Source organism: Syngnathoides biaculeatus, chromosome 23 (genome assembly GCF_019802595.1).
Source record: "Syngnathoides biaculeatus isolate LvHL_M chromosome 23, ASM1980259v1, whole genome shotgun sequence".
NCBI classification, from domain to species: domain Eukaryota; kingdom Metazoa; phylum Chordata; class Actinopteri; order Syngnathiformes; family Syngnathidae; genus Syngnathoides; species Syngnathoides biaculeatus.
Genome location: NC_084662.1, coordinates 11,886,519 through 11,912,329, shown reverse-complemented (window position 1 = coordinate 11,912,329; position 25,811 = coordinate 11,886,519). Strand labels below are relative to the sequence as shown.

The 25,811-nt window shown below is 44.6% G+C and overlaps 2 protein-coding genes across 3 annotated transcripts in view; one reads left to right on the top strand and one right to left on the bottom strand.

Annotated features, from left to right (window-relative positions):
• Nucleotides 1–836: 836 nt before the first annotated feature.
• On the bottom strand, nt 837–14,763 carry snx3 (sorting nexin 3). The gene is made up of 4 exons (XM_061812894.1): nt 14,555–14,763; nt 4,639–4,734; nt 4,251–4,375; nt 837–1,996 (listed from the first exon to the last, which is right to left on the bottom strand). The coding sequence occupies exons 1-4, from the start codon at nt 14,714–14,716 to the stop codon at nt 1,891–1,893; spliced, it is 489 nt and encodes a 162-aa protein (XP_061668878.1). The 5' UTR covers nt 14,717–14,763; the 3' UTR covers nt 837–1,890.
• A 482-nt stretch (nt 14,764–15,245) lies between these two features.
• Nucleotides 15,246–25,811, top strand: part of afg1lb (AFG1 like ATPase b) — a 30,294-nt gene continuing 19,728 nt past the window's right edge. The window contains exons 1-5 of one of the 2 annotated variants that reach the window (XM_061811614.1): nt 15,246–15,366; nt 15,958–16,241; nt 20,165–20,219; nt 21,649–21,750; nt 21,981–22,108. In XM_061811614.1, the coding sequence (XP_061667598.1) occupies nt 15,252–15,366; nt 15,958–16,241; nt 20,165–20,219; nt 21,649–21,750; nt 21,981–22,108 (684 nt within the window). In that variant the 5' untranslated portion in view covers nt 15,246–15,251. Of the gene's footprint in view, nt 15,367–15,957; nt 16,242–20,164; nt 20,220–21,648; nt 21,803–21,980; nt 22,109–25,811 lie in introns of those variants that run through there. The other variant, XM_061811615.1, reaches the window with a different exon arrangement.

Here is a 25,811-nt window from a genome sequence, read left to right as displayed (position 1 = left end):
CGTGCCCATCACCAGGCTCCTCTCCGACATGTACAAATCCAGCGACATTTGACCTCGCCGACCAAATCCGCCCGCTTGGAGAAACAGAAGAGACTTGAACACAAGGGGATGGGGTGGGTGGGGGGGGACGCCGTGGAGACCCACCCGGCAGGCCGTAGAGTTAGCAGGAGCACATCTGTATGAAACAAGACAAGTTCATTAACTGGGGAACTACTTAAAGGATTAGCATAACCACCATAATAGATGTACTGTACCTTTAAAAGAAGCGCTGGTGTGGGAGGAGTGGGGCTGGGGGGGGGGGTCGAGCTATACATGTAGAAATACAGACAACTAAAGACTCTGGGGCTGCCAAGTGACATATTCTATATGAAAATTGCAAGTGTGCGTGAGACCAATGAGCTTGACGACCAATTTAATATTTTATTGCTGTCTTCAATCCCGGTGGAGGAAACCAAAAAAAAAAAAAAAAAAAAAAAAAAAAAGAAAAATCCCCACGTGATATGAATTACGTCACCCCCCCCCTCATCTGTGTACAAATCAAACATCCGTCATTGGTGGGGGAGGGAGGAGGGGTCTCAACGGAGATGCGACTAAAGACGGCGTGTGTATTTAAGTGTTTGTGTCCAGACGCAACATTAAAATGTTTAGGTCAACTTAAAAGTTAAGACACTAACATGGATTTAAAAAAAAATAATAATTCAGCACTTGGGAGCTGTTTTTGTGTAATAAGGCGGTTTTATTATGTTGTACATACTTGGAGTTATAACTATTTAGAAGTGAAACCATATGAATAAAAGACACGGATTGCTTCTTTTTTTTAATGGTTTTAATTTTGATAGAAATCTAGAGTGCGCTGCCACAATCATCATAGTTTGTGTAAAAACAAAAAAAAAAACATTTGACTGTACACGTGGACAAAGGAGAATTCGAGCCACTGCAAAGAAAAGGAAACAAGTTGGAATTTTGATTTAAAAAAAAAAAAAAAAGTTGAATAATGTGCATTACAAATCTAATAAGTAAATTTTTTTTCCTCTAGTTTATACCCCTTTTTCGCGTTATTACAGCATTAAATTGCTAGTATTTTGGGGCCCATCATACTCCTCCATACCCGCATTTGAAAGTACGAGGGGGTGAAAAATAAAAAGTGGTGTGCACATATGCAGTTGACATTATCTATTTTATTGGAAAATCTTCAAAATAAACCAAAAAAAAAAAAAATGGCACAGCAGTATATAAATCTCAAAATGCGTAAATAGCCAGTAGAAATACTGCAGTTCCCTCTGTGTAAATTGACATCCTAGAAAAAAAAAAAAGCAACGGTGATAACGGGGGCAAGTGCTGGTTTGCTGGACATGGACACACACATGCTTCTTTTTTTTTTTTTTTGGGGTGGGGGTGGCATATTTTTTTAATTTCAAGGCCCACTAATTGTGCGACATGCCAGTTTTGAATATACAACGGACTCGGCTGTGCGTCTGACAAGAGCTCTGCATACACGGAACCGCTCAAAAGTTACTACATGAATGAAGCCATCCAAGACAGAGATAACGATAAATACAAGTATACACACATAATAGTGGCATTTCCAGACAACGAGGGACCACGTGATGCTGCGGCCGACTCTCTGCTATTAAAAGAGGGGAAAATAAAAAGTGGGTGGTGGAAACTCAGGTGGGCCAATGAGCGATATTTATACATCTTCTGGGGAACGAACGGGTGTCGGCATTTATCTTTCAATTTTGAACTGTCTGAAAAGAAAGAAGCAGTGAAGGGGGGGGGGGGGGGGAGCGCTTTGGATTCGGTGGTCTGGGCTCGGCCGAGAGGGCGGGCCGAGCCAGATGAGGGCGGGCGGGCGGTCGGGGTTTTGGCTGCGCCGTATTCTCGCTTTCTTTAAGCTTGTCTGACTTTGGACGGGGTGTAGTGCTTGTCCACAGACTCATCCTGTAGAAACATGTGCAGGCACCGCTCGTTCTGGGCCAGAGGGTGACCGGCCACTCTGAAAACACAAAACATGGTGACTGGCCACAACGGGCGAGGGGTCCGAGGCATTCAATGCGTTTCAATGCGCATGAACACAATACCGTAATTGGGGTGGGGTGCAAACTGCTGCTCTTCCTGATTCACGTTTTATTTGATGAAGAAACCAACATTCACTGTAATTACCGGAATTTCCGGCCCATAAGCCGCGACTTTTTTCACATGCTTTCAACCCTGCAGATTATGCGGTGATGCAGCTAATGTGCACATTTCTTTCTAATGGCCGCAAGAGGGCACTCGAGCTGAAAAAGGTAAGGATGAGACCGGTGGAATATATGTGCCGAGGAAGTGACTTTTACCGCTCCGGCCCTGTTAGCGCTGCGCTAGCGTGTTACTGCTGTGACTCAGTGATTTTTATTTATATGGTTTTTTTTTTTTTTTAAACCAGCCCTGTTAGCATGGCACTACCGTTAGCATTAGCACAGTGGCGCTAGCGTTAAACTCTGTGTACCCTCTTTGTAAATATCTCGTTTTTCCAATGTGGGCACCCGCGGGTTTTACACAGGTGCGGCGTATGTATGTAGCAAATGGCATTTTCTTTACAAACAACAAGTGCTAACAGGGCCAATTAAAAAAAACATACCGGTAAAAATCACTAACACACGGCAGTAACACGTTAGCACAGCGCTAAAAGGTCCGGACCGGTAAAAGTCACTGCCTCGGCACATATATTCCACCGGTCCCACTGCCCCCTTCCGGCGGTCAGAAAAAAAAAATGCACAAATTAGCTGCATTACCGGATAAACCGCAGAGTTGTAAGCGTGTGGGGAAAAAAAAAAAAGTCACATTTTATAGGCCCGAAATTACGGTAATCGCTGATGCACTTTCAGTCATTCTCATCTTGGAAGGAAGAATACATTTTTTTTTTTTAACAGTATCACTAGGACACGTGGCATAAATTGTATCTGCCTCAGCTGCCTACGGTTTTGCACAGTGTAACGATACTAAAATAGTAGCGCAATTCCAAGTTCAAGCACTGTTTCCAGCAGTCGCCAGCACCATCACAAAATAGTGACTGAAGTTGAGTCGGAGGCCTTCCGGAAGGGATTCAATAAGCAGTCAATGAGCAAAAACTGATGCGCGGTAGCTATCATTAAATATGACTCGGGGGGAAAATCAATTTGTCATGATGCCTTTTCCATTAAAATTTAGATGAAATGTTCTTTTCAAAAAGCCACTCTGACATGAGGCTTGACTCAGTGTCCCCGCAGATGACGCACACGAATTTATACAACGGAATACCCGGCGCACCTGAGACCCAGAAGGACCTGGGGTCAGCGTGAGGGCATTATGGGATATAGTTGAAACAAATTGATGCTTCAAACTTCGGCATCAGAAGACGACTGGCAGAAAAAAAAAAAAGTGTGGACCAATATTTGAATAATGTTTCTCCACAATAGTTTTGAGAGACAAGCAAGAAAAAAAAAAAATCATAAATCATAAAGAAGACAGCCAGTATAATGCCTCGGAACATAATCATTAACAGCAGCGTTTTATTGGCTGAAATTCATGCAGCATCTTAATTACCAACACAGTCATCACATTCTTAAGAGAGAAAGGAGAAGGGGGGGGGCGACATTTACAGATTTAAATTTTTTCAGCATACTTGACGTTCAAAGTGAAGCGTTGACGCGCTTGCACATGAAACAAAGATAATGACCGCATGTGCAATCAAAGCAAATAATTATGACAGCGCTGTAACCTTTATTGTTCAGCTGCTGAGGAGGAAAAAAATGCGCCAGGTCACGAGCAAACATTGTAATTATCCTAAATTAAACATCACAAGTGAAACAAATGTGGGGAAAAAAAAATTTCCTTTGTGAATAAATAGAAATGACAATTAAAGAAGACGACACGTTTAATTTTATCAAGCTCCAATCAGCCATTGCTCTGTGGGCTTCGGCCCAGTAGATACAAAGACTTTTTTTGGGACCGATTTTGCCACTTCCTGACCAAGGACGTGAAACGCCACACGATTTTATACCTTATAAAATTATTCTTTGATTTGAGGTGTTATTGAGAGTGAAGTTGTCCTGGTTACAGGGTCCAAAATCGGTCGGGACCAACAATCTTAAAATATATAATGCAATCAAAAGTCTGTCTGTGTGTTATTCCTATGGGGTGGGGGGGGTATCTTAACGGTCCAATTTTTTAACCTTGCACGTTCCGATGTGCAAACCGTGAAGCCCAAGATAATAAAAGGTGCCGCTTACTTGTTTAAGAACTGCTCCAGACCTTGTCTCCTCTCCTCTATGAAGGAGTCATCAAATATCCCGTCATCCCCTCGGAAGGGCAGCTGTCGGATCAGCGCTTTTCCCGGCAGGGGCGGCACAACAACCTGAGGGAGAAATTAGCAGCAGCGCTTAAATCGGCACGGGGAAGAAAACCTTAAAAAAATAAATAAATAAATTTAATTCAGTGCAGGGTCTTTAAATTGATTCCAGGGGCGCTTTCGAGGAGGCGCTCCAAAACATTTTTGAAGGCTACAAATCAAATGTGTATTCACCTCCAGGGCTGTGAAAATATCAATAGGTGATTTCGCCTACCTTCCACACACACATACACACACACACACACACACACACACACACACACCCTCACCTTGCTCTCCCTCTCCAACTCTGCCCTGAGCCACTCAAAGTCACTGTAGCGCCGGCGTACACTCGACTCCTTTAGCTTGAAGATGGGAAGGTTAGTCTGGGGACAAAATGGAAACGGTTCATGATTCCCGGGTGCTGGTAGCTCTCGAAAAGCATGAGGCCATACATACAAAACAAAACAAAAAAACAAAACAAAAAAAGGGTTTCAAGGACATCATTGGTGTTCTCATTTTGTTTCATTCATGAGTTTTTTAATGACTCTTTTCAGGAGTTAGACACCATTACCGCAACGCTCGAGACATGACAATTATTGATGTAGATTGGGTCGGGGGGGGGGGGGTGCATGCAATTTAGTGGTGATGAAGAAGTTACACCAAGGTTAGAATAAGTTTCTTTTTTGTATTGTTTTCAATTTGTTTTTCCAAATTCAGTTCATTTTTGCCGGTTTATATATACATATTTTTCCACTTTTTAATTGTCTGGACACACTATTATAAACCACAAAAAAACCTGCTAATCTAACATTAAATGGAAATCTTCCACTTGTTCAAATCCCAAAAAGGCAGAAGGACAAACTTCATTGCAACATAAGAGTACATCTGCACTCACACGGCCTAGGTTCTATTACTTTAGCAAAGCTGTATTTTCATTTTTTTTTTTTTTTTTTAAACACACACTTTTGCCTATATTAGTTATTTGTCATTTTTTGTCAACCTCACCGCACCCCGCCTCCTGCCCATTGACAGCTGGGATAGGCTCCAGCACTCCCCGTGACACTTGTGAGGATAAGCGGCTAAGAAAATGGATGGATGGACGAACCATTTTCCATGAGATTCTAATTTACTGTGATCCACCTATAGAAAAACTGCTTTGAATCTTAACTCAACATGCAAAAATCAAAGCAGCGATACATTATTAGTTAGATCCACCAAAATAAAAAAGTCTCAAAGTAAGTCTTAATACACATAACTGTATACTTTTAAGATTGAAGGAGATGTTTTTTTTAAAGGGACCTTAGACCATTCGACAGAGAATAAAATTAAAAAAAACTTTTTTTTTTTGTTTTCCATGGAAAGCCTTTGTTTGAATGCAAGCGGACAATGAGCTACGAGTATTCCACAGCATAAAAACATGAGCAAGTTGACAATATCGCAAGTGGATGAACAAGAGCCATTTTTTTTTTGTGTGTGTGTGTGTGTGGTTTCGGTCTAAGGGTAAAAAAAGATGGGCAAAAAAAAAAGAAACAACCAAAGACTCTCCCTCATCCTGAATAGGAAAATTGAAATTGGCCTCCCGGAGACAAAAATCACTTGTACCACTCACCAAGGTCTGCCGCACTCAGGCTGCTTTTGCCATTTTTTTTTTTTTTCACCCTCCACGTTCCCAAACCCAAGCGCCGAAGAGACGTTCGCATAATCTTTCCGTGCCGTTGATGAGCACTCGAGAGCGGCGTTCTCATTTCAAAGAAGGGAGATGTTTCGACATTGACGGAGAACACTGGCTCAAACAGCAAATTACAGTACAATGCCAAACCTATTCACTACTCCTGACAGCACATGGTCATCCCATGACAATGTACGAATGAAGAAGGGGCGGGAGGGGTGGCTGAGCCGGGATTTTCAATGGCGGGCCAAATTCACAGAAGGTCAGAATTCATGCAAGGCAGCGCCACAATGGCAAAGCAAGTGAACAAGTATGTGCAGCATAAATTCAGATATGAACAGCGCAGTGATCAATACAGATGTCTAGAACAGTGTGTGATGAAGAGTTGGAAAGTTAACTTTAAGGTTGAATAAATGGCTGCACAAAAAAAACAGGGGTGGGGGGCAGAGGGGGTTATGTGGAAATAAAGGAAGAGCTGGACAACTAGAACACTCAGGAGCTTCATCTGGTCTGTGCTGGACTAATTGAGGGAGGGAGGGGAGGGCAGGAGTGGTCTTTTTGCTCTCATGGTCTCTTCCTTTCAGTCTTGTTCCTCTTTATTCCTCTCGCTCTTTGATAAATGCGCCTGATTTTCTGCCTTTGAGACTCTTTGTGGTGATTCAATGGGGGAAAAAAACGGGCATTTTTAATTTTTTTTTTTTTCAATTCGTCTTCTCGGCCTTCGTGAATCTACCTGATTTTTGGAAAGTTACTAAAGAATATTTCCACCAAGTGCTAAAGTTGACCCTTCCATGTTAATGAAAATAAATGAGCAGTATGGAATTCAAACCCAATTATGGATCTTACCTTGAAGTGGACTGCTTAGTGGATTTTGTGCATTTCATTTTAAATTCACTTGACAGGCAAAGTTTTGGACAGTAGAAGGTCCAGCGCGAGCGAGTACAAAGGGAACACCCAAACTTTACTTTACTTGGCAAGGCCTGGGTTACAATTTCAACTCGTAATCAGCTTGCTGCGAATACAACAGTGCTCAAGTCCCTAGGAGTGGAAAAGCACGCTAAAATGACACGCTTGGAAAAAACAGCCTTTATTTGAAAGTCCTCCCATCAGGTTTTTGCCAGGTGAAGTTGTCAATGAGTCACCCCCCCCCCTCCTTTCCTCAGGTCACAGGAGAAGTGGATTAGTTTAGCTTTATTGCACCACTACTCTGGCATTAACTCCTCTCGCCTGTCCCCGCTGCGTAATGTTACCTCACAGCGAGGAGCGCCGCAAAGTTAATCCCCAGCACAACAGATCACAGTTACAGGTAATCTGCCACCGCCGTGACTCTAATCCCATCATGTGCACACTGGAAAACACTTAACTGAGCATGAACCCGGGCGCACACACTGACGTATTATGAAGTACAGGGTTGGGCGCAAGATGTCGCGCAAAGGGCTTGGCCGTTTGCAGAGTTAATAATGTGGACATAATGGCCACAAAGTATTCAGGTACGCGCGGAAACGAAAAACTGAATCCGATCAAATCGGCTTCGGGAACAATAAAACCCAAATCGACGAGAGCTCAAGGAAGCAAAGTCACCTGGCCTTCAAATCCTCTCGCCCGCTCAAACCCGGTGATTAAGAGATTGCTCTTGGCAGGACAGGGGGAGGAACGCAAATGACAAAAGTGAAAAGTGAGAGGTCTCGCTCACCCCGAAGAGAGAGACGCGGTGCGTGAGAGCCCTCAAAGTCAAAGATCAGGTTTCCTCAGCCTCTGTTCTCTAGGCAGCCTCAACTTACTGGCTTCGTGTCATGGGCGCGGCTTTCACTCGCTGAGATCTCGGCGTTTTGTTAATTGTCTAAAAGGCACGCTTTGCCTCTCTTAAAAAGGACTGAACCAAATTTTAGAAGGAAGATGGAAAATGACAATTATGCATGACAATGACTGTTGGGCAGCATAAAAAACCAAAAGGAAAGAATATGGCGTGAAGCTACCCCTCTTGAAAACGGCCCGCCGACCTCCGCGTTCCATTATGAGCGTACAAGGCGCAATCTACGCTGCACGTAGGAAGGGGGGGGGGCGCTAATGTGTGAGACACAATATCTTAGCTTCGCTGAAAATGGCAGAAGCCTTTAAAAACAGCCTCGGACAAAGATCACTCATCTCCCGTGAGGAGAGTTCAAAACCACCACGCATTAGCTTTTAGCAGGATAGATCAAGTTAAGTTGGAGAGAGTGCATCCTAAAGCCCCCCTCATCCCTCCTGACGCCCCCACCCCCCTTTCACAATAATGGCATTAAAAATGGCAACATAATACCATCTCATTGCATCATACGCCGAAATGGTGAAGGAAGAGGCTGGGAACAAAAGCTTTGGGGTGACGGGTCTTTTGCTTTCGCCTTGCCGTGTACTCTCGCTCGCTCGCACGCTCGCTCGCTGGCCCCTGCGCTCTGACAGTCTATCCACTCTCTCGCTGGCAAAAAGCTGCTTGGTTACCATAGTATCAACTCCCACTTTTGATACTGTCATCTCAAGTAGGATATGGTAGCCTTGATACAATATGTCCCCCATTTCCATTAAAATAGTTGTCCAAGAGGATGCTGTAGACTTTGGATTACACTTGACTGTGCCTGACAAGCACGCCCACTCCCCTCCTTCTCGCACCCACCCACCCCAGCGCTACTCATTTTTATTAATGGCCAAAGTCCCCCCTCCACCCAAACTGAACCCAGAAAGAAAGCGAGGGAGAAGCTACGGGAGTACAAAAGAGAAAGGGTAGAGGACGTGAAGTAGAAGAAGCCTTTTATGTGCTCCTATCTATAAACAAAGTAAGATCCCCGAGTTCACCGCTCCGAGTGCGCCCTCCGAAAATGCGAAAAAGAAGCCAAATCTAATAATGTCATGATCGGGAGATTAACAAATAAGGCTATAAACAGGATGCGGGCGACGTTTAGGATTCAGACCACCACCAAGTACGTTACAGCAATGGAAATACCTAACAAAAACTAAAATGAATACACGGTGGGGGTGCAAAATGAAGTGGCAACCATTTTGATAAATGAATTCCTTACAACTATTGTTTAATTTAAAATTGGCCTAATCCTGATTCTCAGCCTCCCGACAATTACTCGGATTTCCAGACTCAGAACAATGGGAAAAGATTTTTGCCTTTTTGTGGACCACTCTGGTGACTGATATATTAATCTATATCTGGTAAAAAAAAAAAAAAAAAGAAAAAAAAGTCACTTTAATGCATTACGAAAATTATTGTTGTAGCCGTAGCTGATGTATCTGAAAGAGAACCCGCCTCAAAAGTGTATAATCCAACTTCGTAGTCCTTCGCCAAGAAGTGGTGAGGTCGACCATGATGGACGGATTACAGACGGTGGCACTGAAGAGACAACAGGAAGCAGAACTTCAAGTAGCAGAAATGATGCTGAGGTTCTTGATCGGAGTAGAGCAGGTTGGATAGGATTAGAAATGAGCTCAACCAGAGGGACAGCCAAAGTTGGATGTTTTGGAGACAAGGTACGAGAGAGAAGACTTCGATGGTTTGGACGTGTCCAGAGGCGAGAGAGTGAGTAGATTGGTAGAAGGGTGGTGAGGATGGAGATGCTGGGGCAAAAGAGCGAGAGGAAGACCAAAGAAAAAACATTGATGGATGTTGTGAGGGAGGACATGAAGATTGTGGATGTTAGCGAGGAAGATGCACGAGATGGACTGGGAAAAATATGACACGCTGTGGGGGACCCCTAATCGGGACAAGATGAAAGGAAAAGAAGAAGTTTCAAAAAGGTTGCTAAATAAAGCATCACTCTCAAGTGTCACATTGCTTATTTTGAGTTTAAACCACAAAATAGAAATTAGTTCATAAACAGTTTTCAGAAAAAGATTTTGCCATAAACTAATAATTTTTTAATTAGCTTAAACAATGATTTGTAGAATAATTGAGTATAAAAATATTGGTTAGTGTCAGCCCCGGATTACAACGCTCTACCACTGCATTGTGGCTCAACCATTAGAGCAAGAAGCGGCAGCGGCTTCCTGTGGGTCTCTCGGCCATTTCTGATTTCAATTACAAGCTAAAACAAATGGATTTGAATGAGAACAGAAGTCGACTTCTTCAATGAGACCCTTCAGCATTACAAGTCCGCTCAGGAAAAAATGAGCTATCCGTCCCCTTTCAGCAGCTAGTTAGCTTTCATCTCTGGGAGCGAGAGAGGGTTGGGGGGGGGGGTGTTGATCCCGTGGATTTGAATGAGAGCGCAAAGCCTGCCTGTCAACAAGTGACTACGCAGACTGACTTGGAGGGAGCCAGTGCAAACAGTTGGCCTCCGCTGGGGGGGGGGCAAAACAAAACAAACAAAAATAACTTATTCCCCACCATCCCTCAACCTTCACCAGCTGGCCCGAAACAAACAAAAAAAGTCGCACAGGACTTTATCATTTCATAGTGTAAACAAAGCCGTTCCGCCGGTGTTGACATTATGCAGTGTTCGATCCCTGAAGGCAAGCCGTTATGCCGTTATCGCCAGAACTGTGTAAGATCGCCGTAAAGCAGGGAGAGTGACTGCATAAGGAGTGAAATGGGATAAGTGGAAACAGGATCAAGGCTGCTGAAAGGCGGGGTGGCTTTATACCCTTCCGTGGATTTTGAAGGGGTATGGCCGGGCAGTTAATGCCCCCCGCTCCCCCTCCCCCAATGCCTGGCCTATTTCATTCTTTCCCCTCTCAATGAGGGGATTAAGAAGACTCTCTCAGGGCGACCACAAGGGCTCTCTCGATTTTGGGTGGAACGTTGGGACAGCAGTGGGAACTTCAGGCACGGCAAATGAGGTTTGCGTTCACGAATATGGTGAGCAACGGAGTGACCCAAAAAAAAAAAAAAAAAAAAAAAAAAAGCAATGAAAGGCTTACGAATAGTTTAACGCGCGGAAGATGAGATGCGATAGGGGGGAAAGCGAAGCCGAGTTGACACCGCATTCGTTGAGGGGGCGAAAGATGTGCCGCTTCATCTGTGGTCTTATGCAAAGTGGGTGGGGGGGGGTCACATGGGGCTACGAGGTTCATAATAATGCTGATTACACGCATATGCTAATTATCCCACGCTAATCAAGTACAGTAGCCTCGTGTTCAACTCTGACGCCCGGAGACTGCCTCTGCTTCCCTCACGTCTTTCTTTTAAGGTGCAGGGAGCCTCGTAATCTGTCAGGGCGGTTAACCAATCTGAAATACTGCGGGCCGCTAACCACAGAGCAGTCAGTCAAATGAAATGACATTTGGGAGATAACAGACAAGGCAATCGGATAAACCCAGCGACTGGACAACAGATACATATCCGAGATCGACGCTAAATGATGTATAACTCTGTCCCGTGCAGCTTTTATTCCATTTATTCCTCATGATGGTCACAGGTCAACTGGAGCCTATGCCACCTAACGCGTTGTACAGCCTGACCTGGTCCCCAGCCAATCATCTGCCATCATCACGTATATCGTACTTGAGTCGCTCCTCTACTGGGGACGAATTCCTTGCATCTTTCTGACATTCTTGGCGAATAAAGATGCTTCTGATATCGACAGACACACACTTGCATTCCTCCCTACAGCATCATGGACAGCTTAAAGCTTTCAGTGGTCTCAGCGTGCACGTTTCTGGAATGGACCTTTCCGACCTGTCAATCACTTGTACAATAATAGCCAATCAGATAGCCGCATTGTCTTAACACGTCTGTCTCGCCATATTGTCCCACAAGCAACACTGGTTGTCAGTAGCGTGCGCTCGGAAAAGCTCATGTTACTAAGAAAATGGTCCTCAGATGCGGTTGGGGAATGCGCAATTCTGATGAAAGATTACCTGCTAGCTTACAAGGGGCCCGGTTGATTCATTTTCCAAAGCTTAAAATACAGTTGACGAAGTGTCTACAATGGTTAAGGCTTTGGGGAAGAGCTCACATCAGGCATGAGGATTTCGGCAAGTATGGTCACCGATTTTTCGGTTCCGTTGATTTTTGTCCTGGGAAACGATTTTTGACTGTAGCGGCGGTCCCAATATGCCTCGCCGCTTCGCTTCGTTCCGTATTGCTGCATGGTGTTCCGAACATATTCTGCACTTTAGCTTTATCACCTCACCTTCTTCATTGGTTTCAGCAATAAATTCTTCAGCTATAGTCCACTTTTGGAACGTCTTTAGGGACACAGTCTCTTGTCTTTTACGCTTAGCAACCGACATGTTTGACTAGCGTTTGAATGACCCGGATATGAATAACTCGACCTTGCGCATGCGTAGCGCAGAAGCGGAAACCGGTGCTGTTTGTAAACCACACTGACAAAGCAGATGCACATGGGCGAATTTTATTAAAAGTAAGCCCTGAGATCTGGGAAACGGAATTTCGGTTCCGTGTTTTCTCAGAAAAGGACACGGTAACGGAACGATCGTTTCCGTGAAATGCTCATGCCTGCACATGTAACTAAATGTGAACAATATTAGCAAACACAAGGCTGTATGTTCGGAGGGAAGTGAGGGAGAAGTATCTTCTGAGTTTGAATTATCAGTGCTTTATACATTGCAGGAGTTTGTTAGTGCATCACTGACCTGCTGAATGAAGTGTGCAATGTTTTATGTCGAAGAGTCGAGTTAGTGATACGTAAATACGCAACATCACGCAAGAGAAATGTCACATCGGAGTTTTAAGACACAGCACTGGGTTCCATTACAAGCCAAGTCAAATGAATACACCCAATCACTTATAAAGACTACAATGATATTATTCGTGATCTTTCCAAGTAAAAAGTAATCACCTTGCTTTACATGCGCAGTACGATTCCACTATTTTATCCTGTTGGATTTCAATATGAAGTTTGTGAGGCGACAAACGGCAACATTTCGCTGTAACTCTGACACTGCGTCCTGCTCTGTCCAAAATCTTAATATCGTGTCCATAACCTTGCGTGAAATAGTTGAGACCTCTCTGTAAAACTCTCTTGGACAAGTCTGACGGATTTGGCAAAAAACATACCCCAATATTACTTCAAAGATGCTCTGTTCGCCATTTTGGAAGCTCGTGGGACGTGGCTAAGGGGGCAGGGCTTAAGATTGCCATCGTAAAGGTCCGTTGGGGAGGAAGCATCGATAGAAAAGCCAAGAAGTCACGGGGGTGTGATACAAAAAGCACACAGGAAGGCCACAGCTGAAATTCCAACCTTAAAGAACTACTACTAACCAACTATTTACCTTTGACAGGTTGGTCTTTTTAACTTCCCAAGTGGAAGCATGCCCAATTACTCTCAAAAACGTTTTTTTTTTTTATTTGATTAGTCACTTCATCGATAGCATAATTCATTGAACTGATTGCCATGTATCTGCTTTGAAATCCCAGATATTTTGTTATAAAACCTGTCATGTATCACAAACAACTGGAGCTTATTGGCATTCATTACTGTGCTCATAGACGTTAATAGTTTGGTCTTGAAAAATGAGTACAAGTAATGTGTAAAACTGCCCCCCCCCCCCCCCAGCCCCCTGTGTGTGTCTCAGCGTCCGTGTTTCGCAACAGGTGGAAGTGTTTGACCACAACAACCCTCACTTGAAGTTACACAATGCTGCTGTCTGTCACATTTTTTGCTCTTGTATAAGCCAACTGCCGTGCAAGCATTTAGTTGCAGCATGAGGCAGGGCGCGTGTCTTTTACTCATTCATGAGCTCGTTCAGCAAATAATTGTGGCGGCTTCCCAGGAAAATGGAGGCCCTTCTTCTCCCCTGCAACGTCCTCAGCAGGAGGAGGAAGGAAATGCCGAGCAGGGAGGCGAGCGAGAGGATCAGCGCGCATCCTGTCAGCACGAGCTGACTGGCTGGCTACGATGAGCCCACCCATCCCCAAAATCCCATATTACGCCATAATGCAGGAAAATGGCTGAAAGAGAATAGTTAGGCAATAGATGACGCATTCAAGCAACACAGCAAAAACAAACAATATGACTAAAGTGGAGAGGCCATGGGGGATTAGATAACCATCCGTTGGTCATGTGTTAGACGGTCATCCCTTGATCATTAAGTGTGGCTGAATTAAAAAAAAAAAGTTATCAGGGCTTCCACTAAGAATGACAGATCATTTCTTACAAATTTGCACTTTGAACTAATAGCAACAACTGCTGTTTTTGCAGGTGCTAGTTCAATTAATCTTGTATTCACCCGTAGTTAAAAAAAAAATCCGTCCACGGCAAAAATGACCGTCGAAGCAAAGCACATCAGTAAAACATATATCATCAAACATTGTTGCTTTAAAGTTACACTAACGTCAAGTACATAGTCGACTGCTCTGTAGCTTAGCGGTAGTGGCTAGTTCTGAAGGCTGTTGCTAGCTCGTCAGCCAACTATTTACCCTCATATCAATTTAATCACTATTGATTAACTTAAATACGTTGTCACACGTATAAAGCTTACGCACATTCGTTTCCTCACAATGTCATTCGCTCATAATCTTTATTTGTGGTCTAACGTTGATAAAATAGCTCAGAGGCTAACGATGCTAGCATCTAGTGATGCAAGCTCACCTTCAGTCTGACTTCGTACGTCGTGTGTCTGCCCCGTCCCACCCCGATTGTCTCGGGGTTGCTCACGTCAATCTCCAGGAAGTTACTCGGAGGTCCATAGGCGTCGTTGAGGTTCTGAGGCTTTGGAAAGAGCCTTCTTGTATCAGCTATGGTGTCAGCCATTTCTAACGCTGCTCTTTATCGAAGCTAGCTGTACCGTCAAGCACACCTGAAAACGCATATGTACATTCCTGTTGTGACTTTCACAATAAAAAATACCGCCACGCGCTTGAGTGTAAGTAAATATTTTCTAGCAAATAAAAATATTTTTACGAATGTTTTTGTATTGTTTCCTAATATAAAGTCTAATATTTTAAAAAGTCTATCTTTAAACCCCAATGTGGACGTTTTCACCCTCGTCTCCTTGTTTGCAGAGTTCTTGTCTCTTACTTTGAAGGCTTGAAAATTGAAAGCACTACTTCCGATCAGCTGAGCTTCAGCTGACTGCTGCGCGAGCACCTGCATCCTGGTTTATTTACAACACACGAATGAGTTGTTATAACACAAACATTAATATACTGCATTGTATATTTGTACATTATGCAGTAAAAATCATGGGGGAAATGAAGTGACAATGATTTTATAAAGAAAAAACTCGCTTCTATGAAAGCCGTGTCCATGTTCGTGTGTCAATAAAGATTTGCTATTTTGAAGCATCATGGCAGCTTACATGAGCCGACCAACTGCGAGACGCATCGTGACATTTGTAACTTTTAGCCGTGTTCATACGTTAAGAATCGCCCGTTGTCAGGTCTTCAGTCACAACGTTAAAGGTATCCTGTTTTTATAGCTATTTATGTGACACGGGAGATTTACTGCCTGTTGCTACGCCTATTTAACGGTTTGTTATGGTGTTACCATTATTGTGCCTGTTATATGATAGTTACACCACACAGTAAATAAACAACAAAACACTCGCTCAGATTATCATTTCATTTTATGTCTGGGCGGTATCCCCTTGAAATAAATATAGACATAAAGCAAATAACGACATTAATCCAACCATTTCACCTCTTCTGGGATTCGCTTCTTTAAATAGCAAACTAGTATTGAAATGTTTCTTTCCCCCTCAACATTAACTTGCGTTTACTTCCTCATAAATAATGGAGATAAACGATGTGAAAATTGGTGCTTCCTCTTCGAACACAGGCAAGCAAAACACGGTCATAACCATGATTCTAAATAAAATACTATTTATGTTATGTTGTTAAGAGTCAGCAGTGCATGACAGCGGGGACGACCTTTCGACCCCGGAAGCCACCGAAATAATCTAGAAAATATTGATCCTGACAAACTGGTTAATAAATGAAATCAATTCTTCGCCCGGACTTATTCAGTCTTTTCCATTTCTGTCCTTTTCCAAGGTTACAGTGGCTGTTCATCCGGGTCGTTCTCCTCAGAGTCTCCCACTGCTGATTCTGTTGAGACTGTCGCGCAGTATAACCGCCTGGTTGAGTGTGGCTCTTTGAGGGAAGATGCTCTGCAGAGGGGTGTTCTCCAGCGGCTGGCTCGCCTGCAGCGGACCCTGCAGAACTACAGTAATACCCCCTACTTGGACACGCCTGCCCTGACAATAATCCCCAATGCTGATCGTCAGCAGAAAAGGAAGGACCCCTGCCTTACAGCAAATGAAGAATCTGCTCATGAGGTCAATAAGTTATGAACACTTCAAATACATGATCATATGTAATTGGTTATGATACACATAATTACTACAACAAGGTCCTGTTTTTTTTATTATTATATTGTAGTATTATTGTTATCCCACCTTTGTGAGAGTCCATATTGCAAAAACAAACAAACAAAAAAACACATTTTAGGAGTTGTTTGTTGCTATCTCTGTGATTGACTGGAAACAATTTCGGGGTGTGGTTCACTTTTCGCCCAAAGTTAGGGATAGGCTCCAGCTCACTCCGACCTTAAACCGCGGGGGTGCCCAGACTTCTTTACCCCAAGATCTACTTTTCAAGCAGCCAGTCCCTCGCGAGCTACCGACGACGAGGGGAGAATGATGGTGGAGAATGATGGTTAATGTTATGTTACCTCCTATATTTAAAATACAGAATTAGCTTTTTGTGCACTGTATGGTTTGTGCTTTCATCCTGGATCAGGCTGTGCGAAGGTGGAATTTGAAAATGACACACCATCTCATCCTGCACTTTCTACTTTCGCTTCAGACCAGACCTTTTTTACTCGAAAAAAGAGAAAATCTCGTCCGGTTTCACCACTTTTTCTTCGATTATTCACATACACCGGCAGTCATTGCATCTTAAAACAACACGATTTATTTATTTTTTTTAACTTTCTCCATTAAAATCGAAAGTAAACATAAGCAGCATGTCTAGCTCGTCTTTGCTCTACGTTGCCCAGACTGTGTTGCTAACTAAAGCGGCGGCGGTTGACGCTGTCATTATAAAGCACATTGATGGGCTGCGTAAGTTCTGTAACATTTGTAATTATGAGTGTACGTCTTTAAGAGCGGGGGGTGGGGGTGTAAAGTACTTGCATTCTAACATACTGTACACTCCAGTTAAATCAGCAATTGCGGCTGCGGGGCGCAGGTCAAAGGAGGGTGGGGGGGGTCTGGGAAGCGTTTTAGAGCGGCGTAATGTCGGGGATTGTTGTTGTTGTTTTTAGGTCAGGGGAGATGAGTGTCTAGTGTTCGGGCACTGGGATTTTTTGCTGGCACAGACGCGTGGGGTTAGCGCAGAGATTTGAGAAGGCAGCCGGGGACAGCCCTCCCGCTGGGCTCGTCCCAGCACCCCTCTCGCTCTCTCACCGTCCCCATGCAGTAATGAGAGAGGAGGGGGTGATCCCCATTATGCGGGCCATTCTTGTCCTTTTTTTTTTTTGCTTTTGATTTGGGACTCTGACAAATACTTTGGTGGGAGGCTATCAACACCACCACCCCCCCCAACCCCTCTGTCTCTGCGCACCTTATTTCTTACCCCCTGCTCTCGTTCTCTTTCGCTTTCACACGCATTGACTGGATAATCACTCCTGTTTGAATCAGGTCATAACACTGTCCGTTTCGGTGTCTTTTCTCCCCACCGCCATTGTGCTCACTAACTGACCAAGTCTGTGAGGAGAGCACACTTGACTTCATATTGACCCAATGTGCCGTGGTTTTGCGGATGGTCGGCTCACAATGGGCCATTGTCTTACGAGAGCCCCCCCACAAGTCAGACCTGTATCATTTGACACCGGAGCTACCGCGTCACATTTTTTGACAATCGGTGCGCGCTAAACGATTCCCAAAAGTTACAAACCAACGCTGTCCTGCATGTGAACCTTTCCCACATGTGGCGCTCTCCCCCGTCCTCCGCGGGAGTTGAGACGAGGCCGCGGTCCGCCGCTAGACAATCCATCTGAGGGACGGCCTTGTCTTTCTCCACTCTGCCATAGCGGAATGGCGTCCGGCCACAACTCGCGAGTAGCCCACCACGCCAGCGGGCACTTTGGGAAGTCAGGGAGAAGTCACAACACTGTTATGCCGGACCAGACAGGAAGGGCTTGTTGCCGCTTCTGTATTTCAACCCAGGGCCTCGGCTATTGAATGAGAATGAAAACTATCCATTCATTCTTTTTCTGAGCCCCTTATCCTCACAAGGGTTGCGGGAGTGCTGAAGTCTATCCCAGATATCATCGGGCAGGAGGCGGGGTACACCTCAAACTGGTTGCAGGGCAATCGCAGGGCACATCGAGACAACAGTTGCACTCACAATCACACCTAGGGGCAATTTAGAGTCTACGATTCATCCATGTTTTTGGAATGTGGGAGGAAACTGGAGTGCCGGGAGAAAATCCACGCAGGCACAGGGCGAACATGCAAACTCCACACTGGCAGGGCCGGGATTGAACCCTGGTCCTCAGAACCGTGAGGCCAAGGCTCTAACCAGTTTCTCCACCGTGCTGGTACATTGAAATCTAGATGGAAAAAAATATATATATGTCACGAACCTCCGGTACAGGGGCGTAGCCAAATGCAGGACTTCGAGGCGGAGGCATAATGTTCAATGTGGTTTATTCCGGATACTGGGTCATACACGGTGTACCAGTCCGACAAGGCAGGGATACAGAAACGCAGCAAGGTCCGATGACTATGGGGCAAACTAACAACTCAACGGAACAAGATCAAACAAAAGGGCACAGAATCGCTGTGACTAGGGTTACTCTAACTTACGTGAAGAGCGGAGAGTCCCACAGGCAGTGAATGCATCTCACTAATGCAAGGTAATGCAAGTGACAGTGACAAAAACTCCAACTTAAATGCCCATCTAATTACTTTCCCAATGACAAAAAGCTGTGAACGGTGACAGGTGTCACCGCCCAGAGCATTGGCGTGGCCACGCCCCTCTTAGCAGTGGCCATGTCATGACAATATAGAAATGGAAAAATATACATATCTATTGTTTAGACGCTACAAAATGATTATTATTACTGAGGATTACTGATTCATTTACCATATTTGTGAAACTCGTAGTTTCTTTTCTGGACGACTTTATCATACAACCCCTGGTGACCAAGTTACACACACCAGAAGATGCTTCAATGAATTAATCATGAGGAACTATTTAATTTGTTTTGGGGGGAGTGCTGTAACAGATTAATGGTATTTCCATTCATTTCAATGGGGAAAGATGATTTGAAATGGTGTTTTGCATTGCAAGTGTGATCATGCAACAAATTAAATTCATATCTCAAGACACCACTGTATAGCTGCCTTAGGCAATAAAAAGTCAACATCATAACTGCTTTCATCATACTTTGGTTTTTATTTTGGCTTATTATTCTTTTAGTGACCGATAGCTCAATGGTCAACTACGAGCGCTTGTACTTACTTGATTGTTACAGGTTATAACAACTTCCAGTCTGTTAATACGCAGTATTAATTTGCATCAGGTTTAGACCGATGACACCTGCGTTTAAATAACTGCCGCTTCCTTTCTACATATTTGGCTTTACCCGACGGGCGCAGTTCGGTCTCATCGAAACCGTTCTTTTTTCCTCTCTCTGCCTCTTTTTTCTTTCTTTTCTGTTTTTTTTTTTGAAGCTGGGACCTTTTGATGATAGGAGGCAGGCAGCACAATGACTTCCAGCAGCACCTCATTGCAACAGTACCGTATCACAATTAGCAGCGCTAAACAGGCTGCACACAGACAAGTCCAGTCCATCTCGTATGGAGCCTCATTCAGTCCTCTCCGTTTTGTCTGACAAATCCCCCCATTGTTCCTCTGATGATGCTTTTCTTTCGTGGGAACCCTGGCTTGTCTTGTTGATTAGATCCCCTTTGTCTTCCTCCCCTGCAGTGGGCCAGTCTGGAGAATGTGAAACCTCAAAACTGTAGTGGTGGCTTAATGCCTCACAATACTTTTGTTTATGAATCGGCCGTTCGGGGCCTGTACAGTGGCGGACGCAACTGGGTTTACGTGTGGGTTACATCCCCCCCCCCCCCTGCTTTGTGCTTTTATTTAACAAATTCATCCATGCGTGCTTTTAGGATATCTATACTGTTAAGGATGTAACCTTTTTATGACTTTGCCCCCCCCCCCCCCACCGCCCCATATATAGGAAGAAGATGCTACACCACCCCCGCCTAAAGGGTTCTACATATACGGGGATGTTGGTAAGGACATATACGTGACATATATTTTGGATATTTGCAATATGCATTCACCAGATGCAAAATTAATGGCACGTACACATTGTACATGAGTAAATCTACAAAAAGAATACATTAATATCTCTCTGACAAAAACGGTGTACTTGTTGATCTAGCTCTTGTATTGGACCTCACTTCATCATGGGTTCCCAAACGTTTCCTAGAAATCCATCTATTTTCTTCACCGCTTATCCTCTCGAGGGTCACGGGGAGTGCTGTAGCCTATCCCAGCTGTCAATGGGCAGGAGGCGGGGTATACCCTCAACGGGTCGCCCGCCAATTGCAAGGCACATGGAGACAAAACAGTCGCACTCACAATCACACCTAGGGGCAATTTAGAGTGTCCAATTAATGTTGCATGTTTTGGGGATGTGGGAGGAAACCAGAGTGCCCGGAGGAAACCCGCGCAGGCACGGGGAGAACATGAAAACTCCACACAGGCGGGGCCGGGATTGAACCCAGGACTTCAGAACTGTGAGGCTAACACTTTACCAGCTGAGCCACCGTGCCGCCCCAAGTTGGAAATGAATTTTATAAAGTGCCATAATAGTCACTCTACTTCAATAATAAAGAAAAGAATATTCCACACAATAAACAATCAGAAAGCCCTTTGCTCGAAAATGGTGTTTGGATGCTGGATGAAGAATAATTAATTAGGTGTATAATGCAAATATTTATATCAGAATACTAATCAGCTTCACAAAAATGGAAGTATGTTAAAAAACACCGTATTTGTCTCCTGTAGTTGGAGTCACTCTTGTAGTATGACAAATTATACAGTACATATATGGAATAGGCAGCATGGTGGATCAGCTGGTAAAGCGTTGCCCTCACAGTTCTGAGGATCCGGGTTCAATCCCAGCCCCGCCTGTGTGGAGTTTGCATGTTCTCCCCGTGCCTGCGTGGGTTTTCTCCGGGCACTCTGGTTTCCTCCCACGTCCCAAAAACATGCAACAATAACTGGACACTCGAAATTGCCCCTAGGGGTGATTGTGAGTGCGACTGTTTGTCTGTCTTTATGTGTCCTACGATTGGCTGGCAGCCAGTGCAGGGTGTACCTTGCCTCCCGCCCGTTGACAGCTGGGATAGGCTCCGGCGCTCCCCGCGACCCTTGTGAGGATAAGCGGCAAAGAAAATGGATGGATGATGCGGAGTCACAAAGGAATAAGCAAATGTTTGGTTTGCTCGGTTTGGGAGCGAGTGGATGTCAACAAGTTAATGAAAAGAAACTCACCTCCATTCAAATTAATGATGGGTACATAATTGTTTGTACTGTACAGCACTGAATATGTAAACGATGCCAATGTACCCAAACAAGTGTCTGTTTGTACAGTATTGTCTTGGGGTGGAAAAAAATGCAGATATATTCGTTCTGCCTGTCTCTCCCATTCAGGCACGGGGAAGACCATGCTCATGGATATGTTTTACTGCGGGGTGCACAACAGCCACAAAAAGCGAGTCCACTTCAACGCGTTCATGCTGGACATCCACCAAAGTTAGTGTTCTCCTCCCAGTGCAACACGACGACGACGGGAATTTTGACTCCAGTTATGTGAAAACGCTCACTACGCTATACTTATCTCTTTGTTTGTCGCAAAGCTTTGCTGCTAATTCTCTGCCATTATGCACGCTCAGGTGAAATTCCCGCCTGACGCTGGTTTGACCGCGCAGGTGTGCTTTTTTTTTTTTTTTTTTAAAAGACATTTTGCGTGCACTGCTTTAAAGGGATCCACCGGAGGAAACAAAGCCTGCCGAGACGAAAGCTGGGCCGCATGTTTACCTATGACCCCATATCGCCCGTCGCCGTGGAGATCGCCCATGAAACCTGCCTCTTGTGTTTTGATGAGTTTCAGGTGAGCGACCGTGTTCCTGAAAGGGTTAATATGGTTTTTCCCGTATTCTTCTCTGCATACATTTGCACAAATTGCAGTTGCTACCTTTTTTTTTTTTTTGGGGGGGGGGGGATCTCCCAAGTGTTTTACTATCAACATTTTGAGATTCATATTCACGTATAAGAATTTAGCAAAAGGGCAACAATTGTAAAAATAAATCATGAGGAGGCTGTCTCATGTTGAACGTAAGGATGCGAAATAAATCGATCTAGTTTGTGTTTGGAGACAGATACTGTAATTATTTTATTAGTATTGACACAATGAAATTGGTAATACTCTCAATGAGTTTATTTTTGTTAACAAAAAGATGGAAAGCGGAATTTTTTTCCTCTCTGTGGGCAACTGGTGAGTCAGTAATGGCAAACCGGCAACAAAAATAAGACTGGGGACATCTAGTGGTCTTTTTTTAATAAAGCATTCAGTCAGAGGGAGCTGAACTTGGACAAACCAAAGTCCCAGTGGAAAAATCTCCACCTCGACCACCTTACGATTGCACAAGTCACCCGAATAAATCGATTTATTCAGCTTAGAACGTCATTTTTGCTGTAGAAAATCTTATTATTTGGCTGTAGTTATTGCTAGAGAATAAATTATGCTTGACTTATTTGATGGGCAATGTAAAACCACATTTGTACTGCAGTTGTATGCCATAACGATATATATTTTCCATCCATCCATCTATTTTCTTAGCCGCTTATCCTCACGAGGTTTGCTTGAGTGCTGGAGCCTATCCCAGCTGTCAGTAGGCAGGAGGTGGGGTACACCCTGAACTTGTAGCCAGCCAATCGCAGGGCACATGCAGACAAACAGCCACACCCACAATCACATCTATGGACAATTTAGAGTGTCCAATTAATGTTGCATGTTTTTTGGGAGGAAACCGGAGTGCCCGGAGAACATGCAAACTCCATACTGGCGGGGCCGGTATTGAACCCGGGTCCTCAGAACTTGTGAGGCCAACACTTTACCAGCCGATAAATATTTTTGAGTGATAAAAAACATCTACAATATCATACAACCCTCATATATATCATTTATATGGTTGTTTTGATGTGTGGGGCGTTGGTAAGATATTTTGCCATACGATTTTGTCCTTTCATTAATACGCCGAGTGTGCAAAAAGCGAAATGATAAAGTATATATAATGACTTTTATGGCTCGGAGAGGGGTCGTGGCAAACTTTAGCGGGCCTCCACTTTGACACCTGCGCCCGACAGGATGAGCGCTCGCCCCTCTGCTCTGTCTTTCCCAATTACCGAGCCGAGCACATCTGTTAGCGGCACAATGCGCGTCGCTTCTCTGATATCATCGCGGCTAAAAGACGCGGGGTCAAAGGTGGCGGTAGGTGTGGTTGCGCCCGCTAATCACTTCCCGCGCGCACGTGTCGACGATCAAGAGCGCCTTTCATGCGCTGGCCGTCTTTTCCCCGTTTTTCAAAACCGCGCCGCTGTTTGCGCCCGCTGCCCATTGATTTGTTTTTGTTTGCGCCCGTCGCCATGCAGCTTGTCATGAATGGGAAAGGGGGGGACGGGGGGGGGGAAAGAGCAGACACACACATTGTTTGCGATGCATAAACAAGAGGTTCCAAGGTTGGGGCGCGTCGGAGGTGGCGTAGACAGAAAAAAAACAAAAAAGTGAAGGTGGGGAGCTTATGGGATGGGGGGGGGGTTGTCTATACCAATCAGCATCCTCGTCCACTCAGCTATGCAAATGAGGCTCTGGGTATCAGTCGCGCTTCTCCTGCTTCTTTAAGTGAGTGGAGCTAGAAAGCGACTGGCGGCGGCGGAGGGTCAGATGGATCTTATCCTCTTAAATGCTAATGACATTTCTCCATTCTCTTCATTAGCGCCGTGCCATTATCAGTAATTTGTGCCCCCCGCCCCGCTCCCCCCCCCTTCTTTTCCGCAGCTCCCCCTAATGAATACTCGCCATTGAGACGTCCGAGAGGGGTAAGGGAAGAAAAGGAGTGTGAAGAAAATGATTGTGGATCATTGTCTCAGGGCCTCGGCCACTGCGCCCCTCCCCCCTCCATCACCCCCCCCTCCACTTTTCGAAACTGCTCGTACGTCGTCTACCTAAAGAGGTGTAACATCAAAAGAGTTTTAATGTGGCACCCGCGTGCCTCGCTGTAAACGCACAGCCACTTGAGTAATTGGATGGTCATTTAAATATGGGGATTGGCCGACGGAGATTGCGCCATTATTATTATTATTTTATTTTTTTTGTCTTACACAAGTGTGACATCAGGCCCCTCCACTTTTCTCATTCTACGCTTATCCAGTCTCTCCACCCTCGAGTCATTCAGCAATCAATATCTCCCCCTCTCCCCCCTTCCCGTGTCGAGGGCGCATGAATAAACAAATCCAGATTGTATAAAAAGGTCATTTTTAAATGAGCCTTTTCAAATGAAAATAAAATCCCGCGCTCGGAGAAAACGGGCGGCCGTCTTTCAGAGACGCGCCGCGCCTCGGCTTTCTGTCGATTCTCATTACGGGTCGCGCACAATCGCGCACGCTAATTCGGTGGCCCCCGGGCACCGCTCCTGAGCCGAATCAAGGCTTTAACACACATGTTAATCAAGTTTTTGGCAAGGATGCAAAAAAAAAAAAAAAAAAAGCAGAAGACTCTCCAGGTTATGAGAGGGGGGACGTGCGCTGTGGGGGGAAAGGCCAAAAGAAAGCAAAGTGGAGGGGGCGGAACTTTCATGCAAGACTGCGGAGGTTAACGTTTGATTCGAAAACTTGACTTAAAGCTGGAAATTTTTGTCTGTCGGTTGGTGTTCAAATTTTCCAATCGGCGTAATCGCTGGTTGTGGGCTGTTGAAAAAGATACGCCCTGTTTTTTTTTTTTTTGTGATGATTAATAGAATGATGATTAAAGTTGATCAAATATAGGATAGATTGGGTAAAGTATTATGAGAGCAGAATAGAGGTCACCGTTTCCTTGGGCTCACATTCAATGCGGTGCTTTTTAATAAGAGTTAACATGGGCCAAAATTTGTATTTTTTACTCGCTTTTGATGAAGACATTTTAATTCTCACAGATTCAATGTCCTTTAAAAGAAAGTTAGCAGTTTTTTTTTTTATTGTATGGTACATAATCAGGCAGCACGGTGACGGTAAAGCATTGGACTCACAGTTCTGAAGTCCCGGGTTCAATCCTGGATCTGCTTGCATGTTCTCCCCGTGCCTGCGTGGGTTTTCTCCGGGCACACCGGTTTCCTCCCTCATCCCAAAAACACGCAACATTAACTGGACACTCTAAATTGCCCCAAGGTGTGATTGTGAGTGCGACTGTTTGTCTGTCTTTATGTGCCCTGCGATTGCCTGGCAACCAGTTCAGGGTGTACCTTCCCTCCCGTCCGTTGACAGCTGGGATAGGCTCCAGCACTCCCCGCGACCCTTGTGAGGATAAGCGGCAAAGAAAATGGATGGATGATGCAGAGTGACACAGGAATAAGCAAATGCACAACAAAAAGCTCGGTTTGGGAGTGAGTGGATGTCAACAAGTTCATGAAAAGAAACTCACCTCCATTAAAATGAATGATGGGTACATAATTGTTTAAATAAATTACACAAATCGCATTCATTAACTATGATTGGGGAAAAAAAGACAGCCAGTGGTCTCCAACGTACACGGAAGCGCGTTGCGGCCACACATTAAA

Excerpts from the sequence above, each read along its gene's own strand:
- snx3 (XM_061812894.1), bottom strand. The coding sequence starts at position 14,716 with ATGGCTGACACCATAGCTGATACAAGAAGGCTCTTTCCAAAGCCTCAG. Across the intron at positions 4,735-14,554 it reads CGTACGAAGTCAGACTGAAG|ACTAACCTTCCCATCTTCAA; the intron begins GTGAGCTTGCAT and ends TTTTGTCCCCAG. Across the intron at positions 1,997-4,250 it reads CTGGAGCAGTTCTTAAACAA|AGTGGCCGGTCACCCTCTGG; the intron begins GTAAGCGGCACC and ends TTGTGTTTTCAG.